The 11,975-nt window shown below is 50.6% G+C and overlaps 1 protein-coding gene across 1 annotated transcript in view; it reads left to right on the top strand.

Annotated features, from left to right (window-relative positions):
• Positions 1-3,916: 3,916 nt before the first annotated feature.
• WWC1 (WW and C2 domain containing 1) overlaps positions 3,917-11,975 on the top strand; it is a 158,923-nt gene continuing 150,864 nt past the window's right edge. The window contains exon 1 of the mRNA XM_088838511.1: positions 3,917-4,491. Coding sequence (XP_088694637.1) covers positions 4,373-4,491 — 119 coding nt within the window. The 5' untranslated portion in view covers positions 3,917-4,372. The remainder of the gene's footprint in view (positions 4,492-11,975) is intronic.

The following is an 11,975-nucleotide window of genomic DNA, read 5'->3' as shown; positions in this document are numbered from 1 at the left end:
GCTAACGTCTATGGGGTCACACAGAGTCGGAGATGACTGAAGCGACTTAGCAGCAGCAGCAGAGGAAAGTCACTTCGCCTCTCGAGTCTCAGTTTACACATCTGTAAAATAGGACTAATAAGAGACCAGGGCAATGAGTCAGTATTCATAGACACTCCATCAATCTGTAAAATGAATCTACTGTGCTAGACTTATTTTGATGTATTTTCAAGCTATTAAACACTGAGGTGTGTGCTCAGTGACTTCAGTCCTGTCTGATTCTTTTCGACCCCATGGACTGTAGCCCGCCAGGCTCCTTTGTCCATGGGATAGAATACTGGAGTGGGTTGTCATTTCCTTCTCCAGGGGATCTTCCCAACCCCGGGATCAAACCCACATCTCTTGCATCTCCTGCCTTGGCAGGTAGGTTCTTAACCAACTGCGCCAACTGGGAAGCCTTGAACACTGAAGACTAGAGATAAATAGGTCTCTATTTATCTCCACTTCTGTCTCAGCTCTCATATTGCCAAGGTTTCCTGCACCCTAATTTTCCCTGGCTTACGACATGTTTTCCCATTATTGAAAGAAAATAGTTCATGGGCCCAATTATGAATCGCACATAATGCATGACTAAAGAAAGGGCACATTATCGGCTCCATCACAGAAACGCAACTGTGCATCCTGCAGGGTGCGTGGGAGGGGGAGCATGGTGTCGGAAGAACAGTCATGGAGTCAGAAAAAAAATCTCCGCAGAAGAGGTTTTTTCCATTTCCTTGAAGAATGTCGATGCTAACAGGAAAGTACTGCCTGCATTTCTGCTCCTTTCTTTTTCTAAGCTAATTTCTTCTCCTTACCATCTTCATAAAATATGTTACCCTGCCACTCTGAAATTCTCTGAAATGCATGTGTGTTCTCCTTTGCGGCTGCAGTGGGGGAAAGGATTTTAGTGGGTGTCTTAAAAAAAAAAAAAAACAAGACCATCTGTTTCAGGCTCAGGTGTGTCCAATGGGCAACCTGGCTGTGAAAGCAAACCAAGCAGAAGTCACTTCTGCTTGGCTCCAACAAATGACTGTGGCTCCAACTTCCTGGGCAGGCTCACACAGCCCAGGAGGAAGGCTTCGTTTCAGATTCCTGCAGTTCATTCACCTGTAGAATAATGTCCAATTTGCCCTATCACGTGGCTGAGCTGGTTTTTTACCTTTAATCCCTTTCACGTTTGTCCTCAGCCTCAAAGAATGCCTGGGGATGATTCACCCACCATTACATGGGGCAGACAGTTTTATTACCTCACCCTGCTTGCAGCTTCTGAGAGATAATCTAGGATTCTTCAGTTCTGGGTGGGGGTGGGGGGTGGGGGGGTGGAGGGGATGGGGTGGGGGGGTGGGAGGGGTAGGGTAGATGGAAGTAAGGCAGACAGAGGAAGGTTTTCAGGAGTCTATTCCTGCTCTGGTCTCAATTTCCTACTTTCCAGCTCAGGTAAAAAGACCTGCAGGAACAAGTGATGTGGCCTGGCCAGGGCTCAGGCCAGAAAGCTGGATTTGGAGGTTTAAAAGGGGTTTTCCCTTCACTACCAACATCAGCCAGTGGGAAGTCTTGGTTGCAAAACAAGACAGAAAACAAAAGCAACAGTTAGGAAGATTGTCACACACACACACACACACACAAATCCCACACACAATTTTCAGGAGGGGAAAGGACATGGGCTTGTGTTTGCCACAGAAAATACTTCAGTTTCACATGAGTACATGGTGTTCTGTACATGCCACTGGGAGAACCCTGAGATGACAGCATACTGTGAAGTGTCAAGCCCCCTACATTTCTCATCTGTAGCCCTTACCACAAGCCCTACAGAGTCTATATGATTATGGTGACTTTCAGACCTAAGACTGAAACTTTGATCAAGTTACTCAAGGTTACACAGTTAGAAAAGAGGGAGGGTTTAAGACCCAAACAGATTGATTCCAGAGCTTTAGCTTCTCAGCCAAATAACGACGAAGCAAGCATCCAAAGAGACAAGCAGTCATCAGCATCCGTAATATTCCAGATCCAGACCCTGGGTAGGTTCAGGAGTTTCAGAGTAATTAAACAGAAAGAAAGAATAGGTTAATGGTGGAGAGCAAGAGTACTGAAGTCAGACCTAGGTTCACTTATTAGCTTTGTATCCCTGGTCAACAATATAACATCTTGGATTGTTGGTTTTCTCATCAGTGAAATGGGTATAATAAGTAGTATTCTTTATTTCAGAGTGGTGGTGTGAGCTTATGTGAGATCATGCTTGTGAAGCAGCTAACACCATGTTGGCTTTAATTCTGAGCTATCAGGCTTCCCTGGTGGCTCAGATGGAAAGAATCTGCCTGCAGTGAGGGAGACCTGAGTTCGATCCCTCGGTCGGGAAGATCCCCTGGAGAAGGAAATGGCAACCCACTCCAGTTCTCCTGCCTGGAAAATTCCATAGACGGAGGAGCCTGGTGGGCTACAGTCCATGAGGTTGCAAAGAGTCGGACACAACTGAGCGATCTCATGCATGCACGCACACATTGCCCTCATCAGTAATGGGAGTATTTCGCACCCAGTGGCATGTTCGCATTGCCCTCATCATTAATAGGAATATTTTACAACCAGTGAAGTTGAGGAGTGAGTTGTAGAGGGCTGTGGGAATCTCCCCATAAGAAGTAGGAGGGTGAGCTCCTAGGTATTCCGAGGCCAGCCTGAGGTCTGTGTTTCTGGACTTTTGTGCATGGCATCTATGGAATGAGGGAGGGAGGGAAAGGTCAAATACTGAACCCATGGGCCTGGCCTTAGGGAAGTAACTAGCTTAGCAGAAGGCATCTGGAGGTGAGGAGCTGCCACCGCAGGTCTTCTGTACCAAGAGCAGAGGAGACCAGAAACATGGGATTCTCCTCTATGCTCAGCACACCCTGGCCCATACAGCACAGGACACTGGCTCCTCTGGGAGACTGTGGGTCTCAGGCAAAGGATACAGCAGGCTGGGCGTCATCCTTCCAGTCCAGCTCCCTGCTATACATCCAGGGCAAAAAAAAAAAAAAAGTTAAAGACATTCAGCAGACACAGACAGCTGATTCTTAACTGTAATTAAATAATCACAAAATTTTTATTTCTCAAGAAATATTTATTTTTTAAATTTCTCATTTTTTTCAACATGGAATTTGTTTTGTCTGCTTCCTTCTTTTTCATAACCCCTATCCCCCCAAAGCCATGACAGATCAATTAATATCTGGAAGAGGGCAGGGGAAACCGCCTGGAACAGGTTACATATTCAATTTAATGAACAACAACATCATTACTATTTCAAAGTGCCTCCCCGACACCCACTGGAGGTCCTTGGGGGTTGGGAGGAGGAGATGCCTAGCACTCTTCATTTTCGGGACCCGGGGAAGAGCCAGCTACACTTGCAAGTACGAGGGGTGGGGGGATGGGTGAAACAACGCGCGGAAAGAATAGAATAAGAGGGAGACAGATGGTGTGTGTGTTGGGGGAAGGGATCAGAGATCCTGGAAAACTTATGTTCCCCGATTTGCAAGAATGTTTCCATTTAACCACTTCTTGCCTGACTCCTGATTGGAGAAGCCGGGAGTTACAAGATTGGGGACACCTGTGCCAAAAGCCGGGCCACTCGGGGTGGAGACAGCCCGGAGCGCCGGGAGGTCTAGGCAGAGCGGGGCTTGCTCGCGCCTCCCGGGGCTCCAGCCTGGGTCCGGGACCCAGGTAAAGGGCGGGCTCCCAATCCTCCCGGCAGGAGCCGCGAAGCGGCGGCCGGCGGTTGGGACTGTCCCACGAGGGGGCGCGTCTCGGGCCCTAGGACCCGCCCTCGCGGCGCTGGGCGCGGGGAGGGGACGCGGGAACCCTGGCGCCCGGCGCTCCGCCTCCAGTTTCCGGGGCAGCGCGGTTACCTGCACGGCCCGAGCCGCACCTGGCGCAGGCAGGCGTCGCAGACCAAGCGGGCGCTGAACGGCGGCGGGAGAGCGAGGACTGCGCCCGGCTCGGGGCAGCGAGAGGCGGCGGCGTGGAGGCTGCAGGGCGCCGCGCGCCGCGGAGGAGGACAGGCGGCAGCTGCGCTCGGCTCGCTCTGCCCCGCCGGCCGGGCGCGCACCCGGGCCCGCACCGCGCCGCTGCGGCCGCACATGGCAGCGTGAAAGGCCGGCGGCGGGAGGAGCAGGAGGCGCCGGGCCGCGGCCGCATGGACAGCGCCGCCAAGCCGGCCGGCCCTCACTAGGGGCCCCCAGCCCGCGGGCGCCACCTTCCCTCCCCAGCACCCCGATCATGCTGCCTCGGCGGCCGCCCGAGCCGAGAGGAGCCGGCCGGAGCCGCTGAGCCGGGGGGGCCCCGTGGCGGCCGGGAGCTGCATGGGGGAGCGCGGGCCGCGCTCTGGAAGATGCCCCGGCCGGAGCTGCCCCTGCCGGAGGGCTGGGAGGAGGCGCGCGACTTCGACGGCAAGGTCTACTACATAGACCACACGAGCCGCACCACCAGCTGGATCGACCCGCGGGACAGGTAGGATTCCGTGGGGCGCCCCCATCCCGCTGCTGCCCCGGGGGCCACCAGCCAGGACGGGGCGGGGGCCCCGGGGAGCCCTGCGAGCCTCCTGCGCTGTCTTCAGTGTGCCCCCCACCCGCCGTGCCCTTCCGGACCGCCGGCTCCTGCCGGGTGGGCGGCCGGGAGGAGGGGTCGGCCGGCGAGTTGGCCCAGGCTGCCCCCTCAGCCCCGCCACCCTCGGAGGGAGGACTCGGCCCCCAGCCGGCACCTGCCGGGAGTTTTGACCTTAAGCGCTGGCCCCGCCTCCCGCCGCCCCCCGCCCCCTTAGTTAGGTCGGGCGGGGGCTGGGGGAGCGATCCTGCCGAGTGCTGCTGGGGCTTCCCGGGGAGGCTTTCCCCAGCACTGGGTGGGGTGGGGGGGAGAAGGGGGGCTGGGAGAGCATCTGGTTTGGAGGGGGTGGTAGGCACCCAGGACTCAGCGGGAGGCTGCTGGAGGAAGGACACTGCGTGCCGGGGAAGGCAGCCCAGAGTGTGATTTTTGACAGGTGCCTCCCAGGCTCGGAGAGACGGGCGCAGCGGCATTCTGGAGGCCGACAGTGGGAAGGAGAGGAAGGAGCGGGGGAGGGCTGATCGGGGAGACTGGTTCTCCAGGAATCTCACGGCAACTTGGAAGCTGTTAGGATGGAGATGGAGGTGAGAGGCCGCCGCAAAGCCCTGCCCATCGCCTCTTCTCCTCCCTGCCTTCCTCTGCTCAGGGGACGGGAGTTCCTCAATCCTGCACCAGCGCGTCCTGACCTTGGTGGGCACCGCGCCGGTTGGAGCACCGTATTTTTTTTTTTTTTTTTTTTTGCTGAGGCAGGTGGAGTGTGAGATGGCTGGTGTGGCTGTTAGCATCCAGATTTTCTCCTGGTTTTGACTGCTTGGCATTTTTTTTTGCACACAGCACTCTCTCTCCATGAATATCCTGGGGCGGGGGAGGGGGAAGGACCACCCTCTGGGACCGCTGGTTGTCCTTTGCTGTCATCTCTGTGGTTAGTGCCCCAGGAATGCGGAATTTTCACCTGGTAATTGTGACCTTGGGTGTCAGGTGCTTGTAAAGCAATGAAGCTGAATTGTTTGGCTGCTTCATCTTGTGGGGTGGGATTGCAGGTTCCAGAAGTCTAGGATGGGGTGTGTAATCAAGATGAGAGTTGAGCAAAAGAAAAAGCTAGACAGAAAATGTGAGCTGAGATTGCCCACAGCTTCTGTGAGCATTGGTTCATTCATTCAACATGGACTGGGTGTCGTCTCTGAGTTCAGTACTGTGCTGAATGTCTCATCAATTTAATCCGAAAGAGACATTTTTAATGCTGAAGAGCTCAGTGTCCCAGGGCAAGCTGCTTTAACCTCTTGAGCCTCAGTTTGCCTGTTTGTCAGACAAATGATTTGCTTGGAAGGGAAAGGGTAATAGTGGAACTCTTGAAAGTGGAAGGGACATGGAAGATGAGGGCCCAGCTCCCATTTTCAAACATGAGGCAAACTTTGAGATCCGGAGGAGAGATGTGCTTGGGGGTTTTGATCTTCTCACCACTCTGCCTTTTGCCAAATTCTTTACCAGCTCTGAAGTTTTAGCCTCCACAGTCCCTTGTCCTCGCCTAAAACAGACACAAGTTCAAGTTTGTGTGTCCTTCCCCATTTTAGGTCCCAGCACCTACGGAGTCCAGTGGGCTGTCAGCAATTGAATGTCGAGGGCATTGCTAACTCACCCCAGGTCCTGAATCTGGGAACTTCTCTGGGGCACTGAGAGGATAACACAGCTGCAGAAAGCTGCTTAAGCAGCGGTCATTCTTTACCCCTGGAAGAGAGCACGCAGTATAGCTTCCATGGAAAACTGACTTGGCTACGGCATAATTTCCCAAATTTCAGTATTATGTAGACCACCTTTTTTGCTATATCACCTGTGTTATTGCTGACTTAATACTTGACATTGAATCAACCCAATCTGAATTCTTTTTAGCCACTTTTGCAAATGGGAAACTAGCAATATCTATTGCTCCAAAGAGACAGGAAGCTTTAAAAAGTACAGTGAAAGGGGGGGAAAAAAGTACCTTTCTATTTGAATTCACTCCTGTGACCAGTCCACGGCCCCAGTAACAGGCCTCCACAGCCTGTGTTTTAGGCAGATTGGCAAGCAATGGAGAGGAATTAAAAATATAACTGGCGCTTAAGGAACTGTTCACTTTCCCCGCCTTGCTGTTCACTGGTTTTACGCTGTGCCTTTGTATCTCCGGTCAGCCCACCTGCATCGGCCTGGGGTGGGGCCCCTGATCTTGGGGTGCTGAGGGTTTCTGAGCTCACTCTTGCAGTGAGCCAACTTTGAATTCTTGGGGAAACAGCTGAACAGAGGGCGTCCACCTCTGCCTCCCTGGAATTCCCTCCCGCACACACCAGAAGAGAGTTTGACCTTCTCACCCTATCTGTGTGGCCCCAGGCAAATCTCCTGCCCTCTCTGAGGTGCAAGCAGTCCTTTGGTGAGAGATGAAAGTTGATGAGATGGTCTCTGAAGCCCCCTGCCAGTTCTCAAATATGATCTCATGGACTCGGGTTTGTCCTCACCTTATCCCCTGTGATTCCATGGCAGAATTGGGAGGAGGGCGGTAGGCAGGAAGGTGAGGGAGCTGTAAGGAGGAGGAAAAAATTGAGCAAAGCTAAAAAAGAGCCAGACTTCTTTGGGGTGGTGGGGTTTGTTGTGGGAGAAATTCTGCCAGGGTGGTTACATCTCTGCAGCTGGTTAATGCTATGAAACAAAATATCACATAAAAGAAAAAAGATTCTGCTGGGTGTGTGTTTGTATGTCTGTGTGTGCATGCATTTGTCTTGATTTTTTTTTTTCTTATCTGAATCAATGCCTGCCCATTCCCCTGAATTTAAAAGTAAGTCAAATGGTCCTTCAGTTAGAAAAGTGATTTCTTAGCCACCGAGAACAAAATAGCGTCTCAGGTTACCAACCCTGAAGAATGTCTTGGCACATTCCACCCTCCGGGCCTGAGCTGTTTTGTGTGCTGTCCGCCATGGAGGCTGCTGGGGGTAGGGAATCCAGTTTTCAGCTTCCCCTTTCACCAGGGGGTTGGAAGAGCAGCCAGGCAGCCAGCCTTGCCAACTCTCTCCCCTTCTCACCCAGGGGAAGACTGGGAGGCCGAAATTCCTGAGGACGGTTGTCCCAACAACCAGAGAGGGGCCAGTGGGCAGCTCGGGGCCCTGCCGACTGGGCCAAAGGCTCCACCAAGCTCTGCGGGCTCCTCCCGATGTAGGGCTGGTCTTAGAAGGTGCCAGGTCTATGGGGAATCAGGTGCTGTCGATCTGGCCACGGAGCAGTACCCCTTCAGCAGAATAACCCTGGATGCTTCTGGAAGCTTCCAGCCAAGGGCCAGCACTTCGGGTGTATTTCACTTAGTGGTATGCAACAACAAATGCACTGATTGTTCTCCGAGGAAGAATGGATTGTTGGAACTGGCCCTGCCAGAGAAGGTTCCTGAAGCCTAATCCCTGCTCCTTGGTGTGTGTGGGGGAGGTGGGGGGACTGTGTTCAGACTTTCTTCACCTGGGAGCTCTGTGGGAACAGTTTCTGTGTGATCAGTGCTGGAGACCCACGTGGCTGGCAGACCTTGTTGAGAGAACCCAGCAACTTCTCTCATGATATGCAGAGGAATTTTTGCCAACCCTGTTATTACAGGAACAGTTCATAGTGTAAGATGTTGGGCTTTACAGCAGGCAAAAGATCTTAATCTCCTTCTGGTCACAGACCCTTAGAAGCTTCCAACAGAGGTTAAGGACGTTTCTCAAAGAAAAGCATGGACAGGGCTTTTGGCACATCATTTCAGGGGGTTCACCGACTCCAGATTCATAACCCCTGCCATGGATTAGCTTAGAAACTGCTCATCACTACCTGTATGCCCTCCTGTTTAGCTGAGACATAATGATTGAGCACTGACTGTATTCAGGCAGTCTGCTGAGCACTTTACATGGAGGATTTCTTTTAATCCCCCTAACAGCCCTGGGAGTAGATTATCTACCTGAGAAACCTCGAGGCTTAGGGGGCCTAAGTTCGGAGAAAACCACTCTGCTTCTGAGGAGCTGAGATGCAAATGCCAGGTGTATTGACTCAGAACCCACATTTCTGACCACTCAGCTGCCTGGAATCCCTTGCAGAATCAGAAACCTCTGCTTTACTGCCTAAGGAATTCAGCCTTGGGGAATGGAGCCTGGACAGGCGTGATTTCACTTACCTCCTGCCATTCTGGTGTGGCCAGGCCACAGTTATTCAGAGAGCAGTGTAGAAAATGGGAAGAGGGGACTTCCCTGGTGGTCCAGTGGTTAAGACTCTGCACGTCCACTGCAGGGGTTGTGGGTTCAATCCCTGTTTGGGGAACTAAGGTCCCACAAGCTACATGGCGGGACCAAAAATAAACAAATAGATAAAATTAAAAAACAAAAAAAAATGGGAAGAGTCTTTGAATCCTAACATCTTTGATCTGCTTCTTATTACCTGAGTGACCTTGGCAAGTTATGTATTCTCTCTGAGCCTCAGTTTTGTCTTCTTTAGGATGGGATGATACACATTAGCTGTCAAGAGGCATTATGAGCATGAAATAAGTTAAACTGGGCAGGAAAACCATCAGAGCCTCATATAACAGTAGACACTTGGGAATGTCAAATCTTTTAGCTTTTACAAGGAGGTCATTAAACATTCTGCCTGCAATGCAGGATCTTCCAGGCTTGGGAAGATCCCTTGAAGAAGGGAAAGGCAACCCACTCCAGTATTCTTGCCTGGGCAATCCCATGGACAGAGGAGCCCAGTCAATGGGGACACAAAGAGTCGGACTGACTAAGTGAGTAACAGTTTCACCTAGAAAATACTTAAGTCAAATGGAGACCAAGTCTCCATCCAGTTCTGCTCAGTTCAGTCTAGTCACTCAGTCGTGTCTGACTCTTTGCGACCCCATGGACTGTAGCACGCCAGGCTTCCCTGTCCATTGCCAACTCCTGGAGCTTACTCAAACTCATGTCCATCGAGTCGGTGATGCCATCCAACCATCTCATCCTCTGTTGTCCCCTCCTCCTCCCACCTTCAATTTCCCAGCATCAGGGTCTTTTCCAGTGAGTCAGTTCTTTGCATCAGGTGGCCGTAGTATAGGAGTTTCAGCTTCAACATCAGTCCTTCCAATGAACACCCAGGACTAATCTCCTTTAGGATGGACTGGTTGGATCTCCTTGCAGTCCAAGGGACTCTCAAGAGTCTTCTCCAACACCACAGTTCAAAAGCATCAATTCTTCAGTGCTCAGATTTCTTTATAGTCCAACTCTCACATCCATACATGACTACTGGAAAAACCATAGCTTTGACTAGATGGACCTTTGTTGGTAAAGTAATGTCTCTACTTTTTAAAATGCTGTCTAGGTTGGTCATAGTTTTTCTTCCAAGGAGCAAGTATCTTTTAATTTCATGGCTGCAGTCACCATCTGCAGTGATTTTGAAGCCCAAAAAAATAAAGTCTCTCACCGTTTCCATTGTTTCCTCATCTATTTGACATGAAGTGATGGTACCAGGTGCCATGATATTAGTTTTCTGAATGTTGAGTTTTAAGCCAACTTTTTCACTCTCCTCATTCACTTTCATCAAGAGGCTCTTTAGTTCCTCTTCGCTTTCTGCCGTTAAGGGTGGTGTCATCTGTGTATCTGAGGTTCCAAATCAGGAAAGTAGTACATCAAGGCTGTATATTGTTACCCTGCTTATTTCACTTATATGCAGAGTACATCATGAGAAATGCTGGGCTGGATGAAGCATAACCTGGAATCAAGATTGCCGGGAGAAATACCAATAGCCTCCAGCTCTGTAGCAGTTTGCAACTGGAGTGGACCTTTCTGGTCATGTCTAGCCCTCTGATTTCACTTGATGAAACTGAAACCAATGTCTTGCTCCAGGTCACACAGAAAATGTCAATCCTGAGTCTCTGGTGAAAAGTAAAAGTCGCTAAGTCATGTCCAACTTTTTGTGACCCCATGGACTATACAGCCCATGGAATTTTCCAGGCCGGAATACTGGAGTGAGTAGCCTTTCCCTTCTCCAGGGGATCTTCCCAACCCAGGGATCGAACCCAGGTCTCCTGCATTGTGGGAGGATTCTTTACCAGCTGAGCCACAAAGGAAGCCCAAGAATACTGGAGTGGGTAGCCTACCCCTTTTCCAGCTGATCTTCCTGACCGAGGAATTGAACCACATTCTCCTGCATTGCAGGCAGATTCTTTACCAACTGAGCTACCAGGGAAAGGCCTCCTTTCTTCTTTGTCTTATGTAAACTTTTCCTTGAAAATCAGACCCACTTTCTTCTTATCCACTATAATAATTTGAGAGTATTTTACGCTTGTGGTTTATTCTCTGTAATCCTTTTTGGCTGTGCTGATGACCAACAAGTTTCTTTCATAGCGTCACAATCATGTGTGAGTCGTGTCATAGGAATGTGTTATGTGTCGAGCAAAGTACAGCAATTGCAAGTGCGCTACTATTTTTATAATCAATTTAAATAGATTTAAGGTTATTGTCAGACTAATGTCACTTTCCACCAATTTACATTCTGACATGCTTTCTTAAGCGGGAATTATACCCAGCCTGCCAGGGAATTTACCCAAAGCCTCTATTCTCCATGCTTCTGCTCTTAATGATCCACTAATACCTTTAGTTTGGGCCTTTACAATTATGAGGGCTTTTCTTCTCCTTCCAAGGCCTGAATTTATGATCTACACGTCTCATGGGCATCTGCAGTGCATGGGAGTATCTTATGTCATTCATTAAGAAAGAAATAAGGTTAAAAGACACTAGTCTAGCTAATAGGAAGAAGTAAGAGGCTTTGGAACACACAAATGAATAATAATAGATGTTAATATGTACTCTGGGCTTCACGCAAAGTGTTTTATATTATGATCTCATTTAATCCTTTTGCCAACCCTATAAGGTAAATAGTGTTACTCGCTCCATCTTCAGATAAGGAAACAGAGACTTAGAAAGGTCATGAATTTATATTTGCTCAAGGTCACCCCCACTAGGTGATGCACCCAGGACTGGAGCCCAGGGGTTGAACTCCTGATCCACACTCAGATTGTACTGTGCTTAGTTGCTCAGTCATGTCCAACTCTTTGCCACCCCATGGGCTGTAGCCTGCCAGGCTCCTCTGTCCTTGGGGATTCTTCCAGGCAGGAATACTGGAGGGGTTGCCATGCCCTCCTCATTGTAGCCATTTTAGGACTCCAGATGCCCTGTTGACAAACTGGGCTGGAAGATTACCATTCACTCCTAAAACGAGGCCAGCCTGCTGTGGAGTTCAGGGAAAGATGCTGGCAAGGAGGCTTGATCAGAAAAGTTAGTGAAATCCACATGGTGATTTGGGAGACCAGCGGGCACAAAGGCTACCCTCTGGGAGCAGCCAGCCAACCAGAGCTCTGGGAGGAAGGGAGAGAACAGAGACAGAGG

This window comes from Moschus berezovskii, chromosome 8, assembly GCF_049115385.1.
Source record: "Moschus berezovskii isolate FMDL1 chromosome 8, NW_MosBer_1.0, whole genome shotgun sequence".
Taxonomy (NCBI): Eukaryota; Metazoa; Chordata; class Mammalia; order Artiodactyla; family Moschidae; genus Moschus; species Moschus berezovskii.
Note: the sequence above shows the minus strand (reverse complement) of the source record. Positions and strands in the feature narration are given on the sequence as shown.